The 15,231-nt window shown below is 44.9% G+C and overlaps 1 protein-coding gene across 2 annotated transcripts in view; it reads right to left on the reverse strand.

Annotated features, from left to right (window-relative positions):
• Positions 1-15,231, reverse strand: part of TADA2A (transcriptional adaptor 2A) — a 50,247-nt gene that overhangs the window by 12,153 nt on the left and 22,863 nt on the right. For both annotated transcript variants that reach the window (XM_068269369.1, XM_068269370.1), the window contains exons 11-12: positions 7,328-7,399; positions 1,976-2,108 (exon numbers count right to left, since the gene is read on the reverse strand). In XM_068269369.1, the coding sequence (XP_068125470.1) occupies positions 1,976-2,108; positions 7,328-7,399 (205 nt within the window). The remainder of the gene's footprint in view (positions 1-1,975; positions 2,109-7,327; positions 7,400-15,231) is intronic.

Raw genomic sequence — 15,231 nt, forward strand, 5'->3', positions numbered from 1 at the left:
GTCGCCATGGCGACGAGCGGAGTGACGTCATGGACGTCAGTCGACGTCCCGACGTCAGAGCCGCCCGATCCAGCCCCTAGCGCCGGCCGGAACTGTTTGTTCCGGCTGCGCTGGGCTCGGGCGGCTGGGGGGACCCTCTTTCGCCGCTGCACGCAAAGTGCCAGCTGCGTGTGCTGCTTTTTTCAGAACCGAAATCGGCCCAGCAGGGCCTGAGCGGCGACCTCCGGCGGCATACCCCGAGCTCAGCTCGGGATTACCGCCAAGGAGGTTAAGGCACTTCGTATAAATTCTTATAACAAATAAAGTGAAGACCATTTTATTCAATGCAGAAAAAATTCGCTTCAGTATATGACAAATATGTGCATATACTTAAAGAGAAACTCCGACCAAGAATTGAACTTTATCCCAATCAGTAGCCGATACCCCCTTTTACATGACAAATCTATTGCATTTCACAAACAGACCACCAGGGGGCGCTGTATGACTGATTTTGTGATGAAACCCCTCCTACAAGAGGCTCTGGTACCGTGGTACTCTGGGCAAACTGCCACAATGTAACAATGTTCACAGACAGGAAATGGCTGTTTACAGCTGTCTGTAACAGCCAAAACAGCTAGGAGCAGCTTACTTAACCTGCCCACAGTAAAAATGTCACCATGTGATAAATGTCAGACTGTAAATCTGGGAGAGGAAAGATTTTACAATGAGCAAACACTGACTAAATCATTTATACATAATTATTGTAAAAATGAAGCACTTTTTTTATTACATTATTTTCACTGGAGTTCCTCTTTAAAGGGAAGGTTCAGGGACTATCAAAAAAAAAAATCCCCATCCACTTACCTGGGGCTTCCTCCAGCCCGTGGCAGGCAGGAGGTGCCCTCAGCGCCGCTCCGCAGGCTCCCGGTGGTCTCCGGTGGCGCGCCCGACCTGGCCAGAACTACTGAGCCTGCGCAGTAGTGCCCGGAGGACGTCCGATGACGTCAGCGCGCACCAGTGAGACGCAGATTGGAGCGCAGAAGAAGCCCGACCTGGCCAGGTCGGGCAAGCCACCGGAGACCACCGGGAGCCTGCGGAGCGGCGCCGAGGGCACCTTCTGCCTGCCCCGGTGCTGGTGGAAGCCCCAGGTAAGTGGATGTGGATTTTTTTTTTTTATATAGTCCCCAAAACTTTCCTTTAAAGGAAACCAGAGCTGGATTAAATTAAAAGTTTTATGCATACCTGATGATTCCTCCAGCTCCATGCGCACGGATCGCTCCCACGCCGCCGTCCAGTCTTATCCCTCTTTGGTACTCTTCGGCCAGTGGCGGCCAGTCTGCGCAAGAGAAGTGCGCTCTCTACGTATCTCTCCAGCTGCTGCTGGAGAGATGTGCAAAGAGTGCACTTCTCTTACGTCAAACTGGCTGCGACTGACAGAAGTTACGGGACCCGGGGTGCTAGAACTAACAGTATTATTTAAACTGGAGCATAGAAAATCAACCACAAAATAACGCTCTATAGAGTGGTGTGATGATCTCTATGGTATTGTGATTTCCTGTATTCATTCTGTGTTCCTCTCTGTTCTAAGTAAGCTACATTACCTGATGGTTGTGTATGAATTATCTCTGCAAGTTTTCTTCATTAGAGTTCTAACTTGTTTTAGCAGGGGCCTATCTGCGTGTACCTACCACTCTGCTCCATGAAGGGGAACAAAAGTTACATAGATACAAAGCAGTGAGAACAACAAGCATTAGCACACACTGCAATTAGTTTACCATCAATGTATTGGATAGAGGGTTTTTGGTTAGGTTTTGTCCTAAATTGTCCTCATATTCAGAAAATGTATTTCATGTGATGAAATTTGCACATACTGTACATTGTTATCTGTTCTTTTTAAGCCTTTCACATATATTTTGGGCAGACTTGTACATGCAATGCCAGCACACTCACACTCAATACAGAAACAAAGGTAAGCCACTAGTGTTAGTAAACCTACATGGCCGCTTGTCGCTTGAGCCACTGCTGGCAGGCATTGCCATCATGAACATACTGCAGGACTTCTGAAAGCATGGATCGCTTCAAACGCTCTTCTTCACGAGTCTTCTTTAAACGATCGTATATTTTTGAGCCTGTTTGAAAAAAATGAATTGATGATTGTCTATTTTTATTATACGCATGTCAAAATGTAGCATCTGTCAGGAGTACGCAACATCTGTAGATAACTCAAAACAGTTTACTATGGGCGTAGAAGGAACCCCGAGGTAACAGAAATACGGAATGCATCACTGCTGACTTCCTGGCTGTTCTTTTACCACCGACACAATTTGAGCCACTCACCCACAACAAATATGCACATAGGGTGTTCTGACAAAGTCCTTGACCAGGTTAAAGTCTCAATGTTGTAATGACCCCGTCTCCTCTTACCATAGTAGTAATATAGGATTAATTCTTCAAAAAATGGCTAAAAAATACCCTTGTTTTTAGGAAAATACTGGCAGGGACTCTCTATTGCACTTGTAGTCTCCCCAGTAAGGGAATGGCACAATATTTGGGACTCTAAAAACTGCGCCATCCAGAACACCCAGAAATAGCTATGCCACTCCCCTCTACTGAACTCTGTGGGAGGGGGTTGAGTGACATCTCAGGCACACACCAGTCCCTAGTCCTTATTGGGAAGAGTGATGAACAGATGTTTGGCCACGCTAGCCTTCCCAAAAGGCAGCACGGCTCAACCACACTCAGAAGAATAATCTCAAAAAGCAGTGGTGATTATGTGATTGTCACGGTCTTCCTAGAAGTAAAACTCTTGCCTGGTTCTACCTTAAAGGACTTACGAGGCCAACGGAGTAAAAAAGTTAATTACGTGCATGGTCGTTTCAGGCCCTCCGTGCCGCTCTGCCGGGTCCCCCCCGCTCATTATCCCCCCCCGGGCCGGCTCCCGACCCACGGCCCGGGCTCTCCTGCCTCGTCAAAGATGGCCGCTTCCTCTGGCCGCCACGTAGCGTGGATCGGAGGGGTTGGCCCTAGGGCTGCGCAGCCGCACTCGCGGCCAGGCGGACTGCGCAGCCGCGGCCAGAGGAAGCGGCCATCTTTGAAGAGGCAGGAGAGCCCGACCCGGGCCGTGGGGTTGGGAGCCGGCCCGGGGGGGATAATGAGCGGGGGGACCCGGCGGAGGGCGCGGACGGCGTCCTCCGTGCCTGAAACGACCATGCAAGTAATTAACTTTTTTTTACTCCTCTTGGCCTCGTAAGTCCTTTAAGGACCCAATTTAATACACAATTTTTTTATGAATCAAATAAATATATTTAATAAAAACATCACATTTTAAAATAATTAACTAAGAATGAAAACCTTAGTTGGTAGAACAATTGATTCAAAGCTGATAATTTTGGTAGATGATAATTTTATTGATCTTGCAAGAGAAGGTGGTGGGGCTTGAATGCATCATGGCTGTTGATATTTGGACAGATTTAGATGCTATGGAGAATGGAGAAGTAGTCAGAATTACAATGCCAGGAGAAACCATAGCAATAGGGCAAAGATTTCCAATCTTCTTGATAGCAGTAATCTCTTAGATACCATCAGACAATCAAACAAGCTGAAAATGGCTAGACTGTGTAATTATTATTATTATTACTGATCTATAAAGCGCCAACATTTTCAGTGGCAAAGTAAGAAACGAACATGGGGTACATAATATAAAAGATAATGGTGTACACTTATATACAAAATACAGAATTGGTACAAAATACAGAACTGGTAATTATAGAGACAAAGGTAACATGACTAACAAAATGTAAAATGAACTCCAAGACAAAAAAGGGTAAGAGAGCCCTGCCCTTGCAAGCTTACAATCTAAAGCCGGGGTCAGAAACCTTTTTGGATGAGAGAGCCATTAAATGCCACAAACTTTAATTCTGTGAGAGCCATACAATACAGTGTTCTCCCCAGGCTCTTTTAGCTGGGTGCTCCACCTGGCTAATTTTAGTGAGCACCCGGCTGTCATCAGCTTGCCTCCTCATTCTTTTCCTATGCTGTAAGCAGAGTTGCACTGGCCCTGCATTCCCCCGGTTGCAGCCCACCCAGCTGGAAAAAAAATTCTGGAGAGAACAGCGCAATACGTTTCAAACTGGGACAGTAGGGCTCACGTCCCTATTGCTATGGCGATGTGTTCACAGTTGAAAATTTTACTTGCGCTGCCACGCTAAGCTGTGCTGCTTGAGCAGTGTAGCTTGAATAACTCCTACTTATTTGTATGTGAGCCAGATGCAACCATCAATAGAGCCACATTCTGGCTCCCGAGCCATAGGTTCCCTCACCCTGATCTAAAGGAATGGGGGGAGGGGAGGGGACGTAAGAAGTCAGGTAGTACACAATATTCATACCTAGAGGCAGTGTGTTTTTAGGTTATCTAGTATAATAGCACACTTATCCTCCCGTGCCACAAGCCGCGTGTGTATGTAGTGTATATACTATTAGGGCCCATTTCCATTTAAGCAGAATTTGCTTTGATTTACTGAAAGCGAATTTGGATACGGAAACACCGCCTATTGAAATCAAAGGATTACAGTCCCATTTGCATGTGGGGGAAAAAAAAATTGGACGGCACACAGCATTTTTCCTGCATCGCTCATCTGAATCCCTATGCTAATGCTGGCACATAGTGGGTCCAAAAAGAAAAAGACTGATTTTAATAGAAGAAGAGGTGGTAACACATCTACCTTCCACTAGCTGTGAGTGTGACGCATCAGGAAAATGGCTGGATATGTGGAAAACAGCTGTCTACTGACATGCTCAGATCATACTAATATGAATATTCATATTGCTGAAAGTGACAGGGTGATGAGACAGCTTAGAAACAGGAGTAGTTCCAAGAAGGTATCAGGATCAATCCAACATGTTTAACAGTAATGACTGCTCATGATCTCATGTTTATAATTCCCATAAAAGCAATCTGTCAGAAGAAGCCTGCCATTGCAGGACTACAACTGCCATTTCCATACCCATCAAGCATCTGCAAGATCAGAGCGAGGGGGAGAGGAGCACGATGGCAGGATCAGGTGAAAGCTTGCAGTGGTAGTGTTCTGCCTGGTACGCACAATGCAATTTCCCATCAGATTGATGGTCGAATCAATTATTTCCGACAGGTCCCGTCTGATTTCCAGTCATTTTTCTGATTCATTTTGTATAAAAAAAAAAAGAAATCAGATCTGACCTGTCGGAAATAGTGGTTTTGACCGTCAATCCAACAGAAAATTGCATCGTGTACTAGGCATTAGTGTAGCTTAGCTGGTGGGGCAGCATGGGTTAGTGTAGTGTAGCTAAGCTGGTGGGGCAGCAGGGGTTAGTGTGGTGTAGTGTACCTTAGCTGGTAGGGCAGCAGGGGTTACCGTAGTGTAGCTTAGAGACAGCTTGTGAGGAAAAGGGGCATAAGAGTGTACCTATGAATCGGCCACCAGGAGACTTGGGCGCAGGATACCGCCAATATATGGCTTAACCGGTTCCTGGACAAGCCCCAGTGGCATTAATTACTACACCCCATCCAGGTCCACATGGATAGGGGGGAGGGATGATGTAATTTGGCTACTAGCTATCGCTGGAGGCTGGGGTGTTTTAAAAAGTAACTTAAGCTCAGTCTTCTGACGCCGCCGAAGTTACTCACTGTGCGCTGCTATAGCCGTAATTCCTATTACGGGATATGGTGGCGCTGGCTGCACCCAAATCTCCTGCGCTTTTTTAAAGCCATAAGCTGCCCCGACCCATAGACGCACCAGGTTTAGTAGTTTTTCCCTGCTTTTTGCCCACTAAATCTAGGTGTGTCTTATAGTCTGAAAATTACAGTATGTTGTGTTGTTCACCTGTGGTTGTAGTAGCCTAATTTTAGTATCTGCTAATTACCAGATGATTTTTTTAAATTATTTCCTGATACAGAACACAGAGTTGAAAGAGGGTGTGCTTTCTTTTTATTTCTCATACAGTAAGTGTAGATGCACTCAGTTTTCCCTCTATACACAATTAAATCTTTGTTTCTACAATTTACAGTGTGGCTTTCAGGCTGCAACTGAAAATAAAGTCGGGGCTCATATTTAACTCATTTGCACAATTGCCTAGACATTGGACTTGATAAAATCATCAAATTTAAAAATAAAGGCTCTAATGCTGGGCACACACATTACGTTTTTTCGTGCGATAGATGGATCAGATAGATAAAATCCATCATGTCCGATATTGCTCCTGATCGTTTCGGCGCTCGATTTCTCATAGCGGTGAATGGAAAAAGATAAGAGAAACGAATGAAGATAAGAGAATCAAGCGCAGAATCGAGTGCGGAATCGTGCCACAAAAATGTCGAAGGGTCGGAGAATCGCACGAAAAAACTTAACGTGTGTACCCAGCATAACAATCGACCTTTAATAGCAATTGTCAATTATCTGTAATTAGGAAAAGCCATTCTTTGCTAAACCAATATGGCTTGGAATGTAGGGAGCAGCAGGCAAGGTGAAAGAGTGAAGCTGCATTAGCTCTGTACTGCATTTGTACATGCGGCAGGGAAAGAGTTATTAGATCAGGTCTCTAATCATGTATTGAGAAGCGCAAGATGAGAAATGGTCAACATGAGATCATTATTGATCATTTTAGCACATCTCAAAAGTGTATGTGTGCCTTTTAGTGCTACAGCTGTTCTAACTGCAGCCGAAAGTCCTGAGGGCGGGACCAGTGCTCCATCACTGGCCAATCCCTGCACTTCACTGGCCAATCACTGCACTCCAGCAAGTGCAGTGATTGGCCAATGACTGAGCCCCAGTCCGACCCATGGGACCGTCGGCTCCAGTTAGAATAGCAGCCGGCGCTGGACGGTTCCCGTGCAGCCTGATTGGCTGCTCAGTCTGAAACAAGGACCCGGTAAGCTGGAGCTGCCGTGGGCACAAGGAAGGAATCCCTGCATCGGCTCGTCACAGGACTCAATGGCTGCCTAGGTAAGTACCGTGTGTCACCTACTGGGAGCTGGACACGGAGGACACAAGTGACACATGGGGACAAGGAGACAAAAGGAGTGAGCGCTGTTCACTAACTGAAGAACATCTACTCTTTTGCAGCTGCTATGAATCCCTGTGTCAAGTGACTCGATACTGCAAGGAGAATTTCTCTGTAATGACTGAATAAAATATGAAAACTGTGTAATAGCATACTACCCTATTTGTTTTAAATGACAAATCTGGGAGGGGGAACTAGGGCTTTAAGAATGACACAGGCAATATTACCATTAGATACATATTCGATAAAAGACAAATACATTTACTTAAACCAAAAGTTAGGGAAAGGCAAAGGTGAAAATTATATTTCTTACTCTGAAATGTTTTGATTCCTGCTCTTCGGTAATCTTGTAACCGCTTGATTTCCCTACGTAGCTCAAATTCCACTGCAAACAGATAAGATAAAATGTAACACGGTAGCAATGTCACACTAACACAGTTGATAAGGAGCAAGTACAAAATGATGCAGTACATGTCAAATACTGACACTTTCTTACATTAAAACAATAAAAAAATATATATTTAAATATTGTGGAAGATAACTTTATTCTTTCTTACAAACATAAATTACTGAAGGAGAAAACAGATCTGCAGTAAAAGCACACTTGAAGTGAGATATTTGGATGCCAACATGTTTTTCCCTTTCAACAATGCACATTGCCTGGCTGTCATGCTGATCATCTGCCTCTAAAGGTAGCAAACACTGGTCAATTTGCCATCAGATTCGACCAACAGATAGATCCCTCTCTGATCGAATCTGATCAGAGAGGGATCGTATGGCTGCCTTACTGCAAACAGATTGTGAACCGATTTCAGCCTGAAACCGTTCACAATCTGTGGTGGTGGAGGTGCTGCTGCCGCCGCTCCCCCCGCACATACATTACCTGTTCCGGCCGGCGCAAGTCCCTCTCTGTCCCCACAGCTTCTTCTCCGTTCTGGTCTGGTCTCCGGGTCCGGCATGCTTCACTTCTTCCTGCCCGGCAGGAAGTTTAAACAGTAGAGCACCCTCTACTGTTTAAACTTCCTGCCGGGCAGGAAGAAGTGAAGCATGCCAGAGACCAGAGCGGAGACGGAGCGCTCCCTACCCGAGGGCGATCGACGGTAATTTCCCGCACGGAGCGATCGACGGGATCGATCTATTTCGGGACGAAATAGATCGAAATTTAGCGTGTAGCGTGAATGATGTGACAGCAGATTCGATCCCAGTGATCGAATCTGCTGTCGATCGTCGGGGAATCGGCCTAGTGTATGGCCAGCTTAATACTTTTAGCCATAGACCCTAAACAAGGATAGAGATCAGGTACATTGACTGAAGTCTGAGTGGATTCGCTGCAGGGCTGTGGAGTCGGAGTCGAGCAGTCAGAGCAATTTCTGGGTACCTGGAGTCGGAGTTGGGAAAAACTCAGACTCCTAATACATTTAAACTGTAATTAAAAGAGCAAATATGATCAAATGTTATATTTCTCAGATAGCGGTCATCATAGATAACTTATATATACAGTAATAGCAGTGATTACTTCACAAAAATGAAAAAAGTCAAATCAAAAAACAAATTACTTGTGCTGCTATAATAAAGCAGTCACTCTATTTTTTTTTATTTTATTTTTTTATTCTTTATTGATTTTTCATAGAAAAACAAAGCCGTTGCAAAGGGATATACAAAGTTAAAAAGTAAGACAATAGAGACTGGGCCGCAAAAAACTTGGTAGCCCATTATTAAGTTCTAAATCCCCACTTTTCAATTGGGATACAATGTACCAATGAGCACCGAGTCATAGCATTCATAGTATGTGAAAATGATGAATATACATAAGTCAGAGGGAACATTTCATTATCAACGTATTAATTGAAATCAAAACAAATTCAAATATAACTATGTACAACATTGAGTCAGATGACGTCAATACTCTCCTCCGCGAAGCCTTTCAAGAGAACAAAGAAGCAATAAACTAGTTTCTGATATCAATAAATCCTCAACGTGACCAGGGAAGGGCGTCCCATGTTTTATTAATTTGCTAATTTGTGAGACAACTCATCTAAATACCTATATATCAGCCAGATATTATAGATAGATTTTTTTCTGATCTGCCCTGCAGGGTATAAAAAATTATTTGCATATCATAAATATGGTCTAATTCTTTCACTAGCTCTTTCAGGGTAGGTATCTGTGATGAACCCAAACTTCTCACTACCAACGTTTTGACTGCATTCAAGATATGTTTTAATACAGATTTTTATATGATTTCATGCTCCAGTTATTGAGATTTAGCAGGAAAAACTGGGGGTCAAACGTCACCTCCCTATTAGTTACTTCTTTGAGTAGGCCCTCGATTGTTTGCCAAAAACGGTTTTATGAGGTCACAGGTCCAGAGAACGTGAAGCAAGGAGCCATAGTCACTATTGCATCTCCAGCAGGCTGGATTTCTCCCAGGGAAGATCTTCACCAGCTTAGCGGGTGTATAATACCACCTGGATAAAATCTTATAATTAATTTCTTGGATGTGCACTACATAAATCTTTAATATATAAAAACATCTCTGCTGTAAGAATAAAGCCTGATGTGTAGTTGTGTCACTAGTCAGGATGGTCAACGAGATGCAAATAATTCTGTGTTGATGTAAGTTAACACAAATGTTGTATGTAAATGTATGCACTCCCTTCGCTCATGAAATCAAGTAATTTGATATTTTAAATTTGGGGTTGGTGACTACAAATTAAGATACACAGTAGTACTATACTCTACATAAGCATTCCCCGCAGAGCTGTTGTGAATCCACTGCGAATGTTGAGCACATTGAACGCAGAGGTGTTGGCTATCACCCGTAAACCTGGTTCAGATTGTGCATGAAGAACGTGTAATAAAGGATGAATCCCGTCATTCTCCTGAAGTGTGCCTGCACATCATTCTTACATGTACCCACAGATTGCCTAGGGCCTGATGGATGTTCTTGGTTCCAGTTTGCACCCTCTAACATGTATTCTTACCAAGGATTACTGGTAGTTTTGTTTTAAGTTTAAAGAAAACCTGTGAAGAAAAAAAAACCCTCTGTGGGATACTTACCTCTGGAGGGGGAAGCCTCTGGATTCTAACAAGGATTCCTCCTTTGTCCCACAGTGGCAGCATTAGAAGCCCCCAAACGGCGAGCATGTAAATATTTACCTTCATAGCTCCAGCGCAGGTGTCATAGTGACTCTCAGATCGGGATCAGGTGAAAATAGCTGATCCCAGTCAGAGTGGACCCAACTGGGATCGGCTATTTCCTGCTGATCCCATCAGGGAGCTGCTACTGCGCCTGCACTGGGGCCGGGGAAGGTAAATATTTACATGCCTGCCGTTATGGGTGACAGTACAAAATGTTGGCTGTGGTTTCGAGGGTGGTGGTGGTGGGGGGGTGTTATCCAGCACTGCCACGGTGGGATGGGGGCTACTCCCTCTCGAGGTAAATATCCCACAGGGGGTTGGGTTTTTTTTGTGACAGAGTCTCTAACAGCTACTCAAAAGCAATATCCCACATCTCTGGTGTACATTAAAAAAACAGATATGCTAATACTTAAAAGTTATAATGTTCACACACTGTCTAATAAGATTCACTGGAACCCCGTATCAGCTGGGTTCTGGTGCATACATCTGCCCCCTTGTAGAAAATGTCCCTGGCATTTTCTCTATTAGATATAAAACAGGTAGAGGCCTTTTTTCTGCAAGGTAGCATGGCTATATGCTGGAACCCAGCTGATATGGTGATTCGGTGAATATTATATAGACGAAATGCTGGGGCACTGGATGGCTGACATGGTAGAGTGTCAGCTTCCAGGCCAGGAGCTTTTTGTTCCCAAAAGCAGTTGCAATCTTAATAAAGCTTTAAAATTCTTAAGCTTTGGAGGAGTCAGTGGAATCATAACCTAAGGAAGTGGGTTTGGAGGATTTTTGTACCAACTGCACAGCCCTGATTACCTGCATGCTTGTTGTAGGTGTGTGTGATTCAGACACTTCTGCAGCCAAATAGATCAGCAGGACTGCCAGGCATCTGGTATAGTTTAAAAGGAAATTAATATAGCAGCCTCCACATCCTTCTCTTTCCAAGATAATCCATATCTCTCAGTGACACATCAGGAAGGGTCAGGAGCCACAGTACACCTGCTAGATTCTCAGTATAGGTGGCTCCGATCTAGTGTGTGTACAAGGTTTTAGGTTTAACTGCTGTATGTGCCCTCACAAGAGGTGCCTAAAAATAATTTCTTTTGAATAAATAAATTCACTTATTAGTTGTATAGAGAAAAACTCCTACATTGCAAAATTTAAAGTTACATAGCTTTTCACCTTTACTTTTTGCGTGCATCTAAAACAAGTATTCCACAGCGCTAAATAGAAACTGTCAGGAGTGTCACAATTTGCAGCCAGTCATTGGATTAGTCCAGGTGATGAGTAACAAAGCCTACTGCCCTGCTCAACTCCTGCAGCAAGGAGAGAGATTAGGAGCTGCCTTATAAAGAAGGTACTGATAATGTCCAGAAAGTGCTGCTGCTACCAGTTTTATTTTACTGACAGTTTTTGAAATTCTTAGCTAGCTGTAGATTGGAGAAGCAACATAAACTTTAACAACATTAAATTGGAAAAGACTTGTGCGTCACCAATATTTATTATGAAGGTGGAGCGTCCCTTTATCAAAACATATCAAGGAGGATCAGTTGTAAAAGGCACGTCGCTGATGTTTCATATTAACCTAGTTTGGCAATTTAAAGCCGAACTTAAAGCGAACCTCCAGCCTAAATTCTATGGGTTATACATTACAATAGCGGCAATTGTAGTCCCTCATCCTATGGAGGAGGTAACACAGCAACACACACAAAAAAAAAAAAAAAAAAAAAAAAAAAAAGTGCTGTGGTGTTTTTATGTAAAATGGCAGGGTCGTTGCCTTATATGGCGCAGCATAGCCGAAGGGGTAAGGGACTACTTTAATGCCATCATAATGTATTATAACCTAATGAGATGGTGTCCCTGACACTAACTTTAAGTTTCACTGGAGGTCCACTTTAACAACTCGTTTGACCTCGCCCAATGGTCCTTCACTTCCACCCACAAAGACGGCCACACTCTTGACCTTGTCTTTACCCGCCTCTGTTCTATTTCAAGCTTTCATAACACTCCGCATCCCCTCTCAGACCACAACCTTCTTACCCTCTCAATCAATTCTTCTCTACCGTCAACTCCTCCAACACTACACCATACAGTCACGCGCAGGAATTACCACAACCTGGATCTGAATTCCCTGACTGAGGCCTTGCAACCTCTAAGTACTCTGTCTTCCTAGACCGACCCTGAGGCAGCATCCAGTTACTTCTTTAGTGTAGTCTCCTCTGCCATGAATTCAGCTGTTCCACTCACCACCACCTGCCCCCGCCAAACTAACTGTCAGCCCTGGCTAACTGAACAAATCAAACAGCTGAAAAGGTGCTCCAGGGTGGCAGAAAGGTGCTGGAGAAAAAGCACTGCTGTAGAGGACTTCAATCACTATAAACAAACTATGCAGGAACTCAGGGATGCCCTCACCTCTGCTAAGCAATCTTATTTCTCCTCGCTCATTTCCTCACAGTCCCACACCCAAAACAATTGTCCAACACCTTTAACTCCCTACTTCGTCCCCCACCTCCTCCCCCTACCACATGTCTGTCAGCCGACGACTTTGCACCATACTTTACAAGCAAGATTGATGCAATATGTAATAGCTTCAACACAAACAATTTTTTACCAGCTCAACCATCACCTATAAATTCCTTCTGTCCGCCTGCACCCTCGCTCACCACTAACTGCCTTCCCCCCGCTCCACAAGACCACTCTCCCACTCTAACATCTTTCACCACACTAACTGAACAGTGTCTTTCCTCACTAATCTCCAAAGCGCATCTCACTCCCTGTGCCCTGGACCCCATTCCCTCTCATCTAATCCCCCAGCTTTCCTCCTCCTTTAATCCCGCTCTAACAACTCTATTCAACCTGTCTATCTCCACTGGCACTTTTCCTTCCTTATTCGAACAAGCTATCATCACACCACAAATCAAAAAACCCTCTCTTGATCCAACTTCTCTATCCAACTACCGTCCTGTCTCGCGCCTCCTCTTTGCTTCTAAACTGCTGGAACGTCACATCCATTCAGAATTGTCTGCCTTTCTCTCTACCAACTCCTTACTTGACCCCTTTCAATCTGGATTCCGCACACACCATTTTCATTGAAACTGTCCTCACGAAAGTTGCTAATGACCTACTGGTAGCTAAATCCAAAGGCCAGTTCTCCATTCTAATACTCCTTGACCTTTTCTCTGCCTTTGACACAGTTGATTATGCTCTACTTCTGCAGACACTGTCATCTTTAGGAATCAAGGGACAAGCACATTCCTGGATCTCCTCTTATCTCTCTGGACGCTCTTACACTGTCTCCTTCTCTAACACCAATTCCTCCCCACAACCACTGTCTGTTGGTGTACCTCAAGGCTCTGTTCTTGGGCCACTTCTTTTCTCAATCTACACTCGTGGCCTGGGACAACTAATTAACTCTTTTGGCTTCCAGTATCACCTCTATGCGTTGACACCCAAATCTATCTCTCAGCTCCTGATCTGTCCTCACTACTATCCAGAGTCCCTGACTGTCTACATGCCGTTTCTGCATTCATGTCCTCCAGCTTCCTCAAACTTAACATGACTAAAACGGAAATTGTGATTTTTCCACCATCGCTATCTACACCCCCACCAATTGCAACCATAACTGTAGACAACACCCCAATAACCTCAACCACTAAGGCCCGCTGCTTGGGGGTTATACTTGACTCAGAGCTCTCCTTTAAACCTCACATTGCCTCATTAACCACCACCTGCTATTTCCAGCTCAAAAATATATTCCGTATCCGTCCCTTCCTCACACAAGAGGCCACCAAAATGCTTGTTCCTGCCTTAATCATCTCCCGCCTAGACTACTGCAACACCCTGCTCTGTGGCCTACCAAAAAACAGGCTAGCACCTCTCCAATCCCTTTTAAATTCAGCGGCCCGCCTCATTCACCTTTCTACACGCTCTTCCGATGCAGCCCCACTGTGCCGTTCTCTCCACTGGTTACCCATTACCCAGAGGATCCAGTTCAAACTCCTGACTCTAACATACAAAGCCCTCCACGAGTTGTCTCCTCCATACATCTCCTCACTAATCTCAAGATATTGTCCCTCCCGCAACCTTCGCTCCTCCCAAGAAATTCTCCTGGCCTCTAAGCTGATCACCTCCTCTCATGCTCGCATCCAGGACTTTACACAAGCATCATCCCTTATCTGGAACTCTCTTCCACAGCCTGTACGTCATGTTCCAAACCTGGACAACTTCAAACACACTCTTAAGCCTCATCTACACGCGTAGATGAGGCTGCGATCTGGCAGCTCGATTAGCCGCTGGATCGCCTCTTCCGCATCCCCGCGCGTGCGCCGCATACGATTCCCCGCTCGTCCCCGCCGCCGCCGCTCATCTTCCGCTCGATTCCCTGCCATTGTCCCCTCGCGGGGAGCGAGCAGGGAATCGGCGAAAGCAAGATCCGTCCTGTTGGATCTTATCAACCGAGCCGCATCAGGCTCGATTGATAAGGAGCATCGCGGCCGCATCTACGTGTGTAGATGCGGCTTAAAACACACCTTTTCAGACAAGCTTATAACATTCTATAGCCCTTATTTGCTTATCTGTCACAATGTAATCAGAGGCAAAGGATCACTGCCTCATCCATCCTCCACCCACTTACCTACTGTGTCCTCCACAACCCATTAGATTGTAAGCTCGCAAGGGCAGGGTCATCCTCCTAATGTTTACTGTTTTTGTAACAATATTTGTGCTGCTTGGAACTCTGCTGTACATTTGTTAGTTGTATCTATGTTCCCCTTGTCGTCTTATTGTGCTTTGTAAAGCGCTGGGGAATATGTCGGCGCTATATAAATAAAAAATAATAATAATAATAATAATATCAAGATGACAGTACTGGCTACTGCCAGTAATTAATTGAATAATTCCAAATTGTGGCCTTAAAGTGAAGGTCCAAGCTAAAAAAAACAACGCCACTTACCTGGGGCTTCCTCCAGCCCCTGGCAGTCGTTCTGTGCCCTCGCCGCAGCTCCGGTGGCTCCCGGTCTTCCCCGCCGCAGAAGCCGACCTCTTCTGTGCTCCACCGCATGGGTCACGTGGTCTGGCCGATGT

This window comes from Hyperolius riggenbachi, chromosome 2 (assembly GCF_040937935.1).
Source record: "Hyperolius riggenbachi isolate aHypRig1 chromosome 2, aHypRig1.pri, whole genome shotgun sequence".
NCBI classification, from domain to species: domain Eukaryota; kingdom Metazoa; phylum Chordata; class Amphibia; order Anura; family Hyperoliidae; genus Hyperolius; species Hyperolius riggenbachi.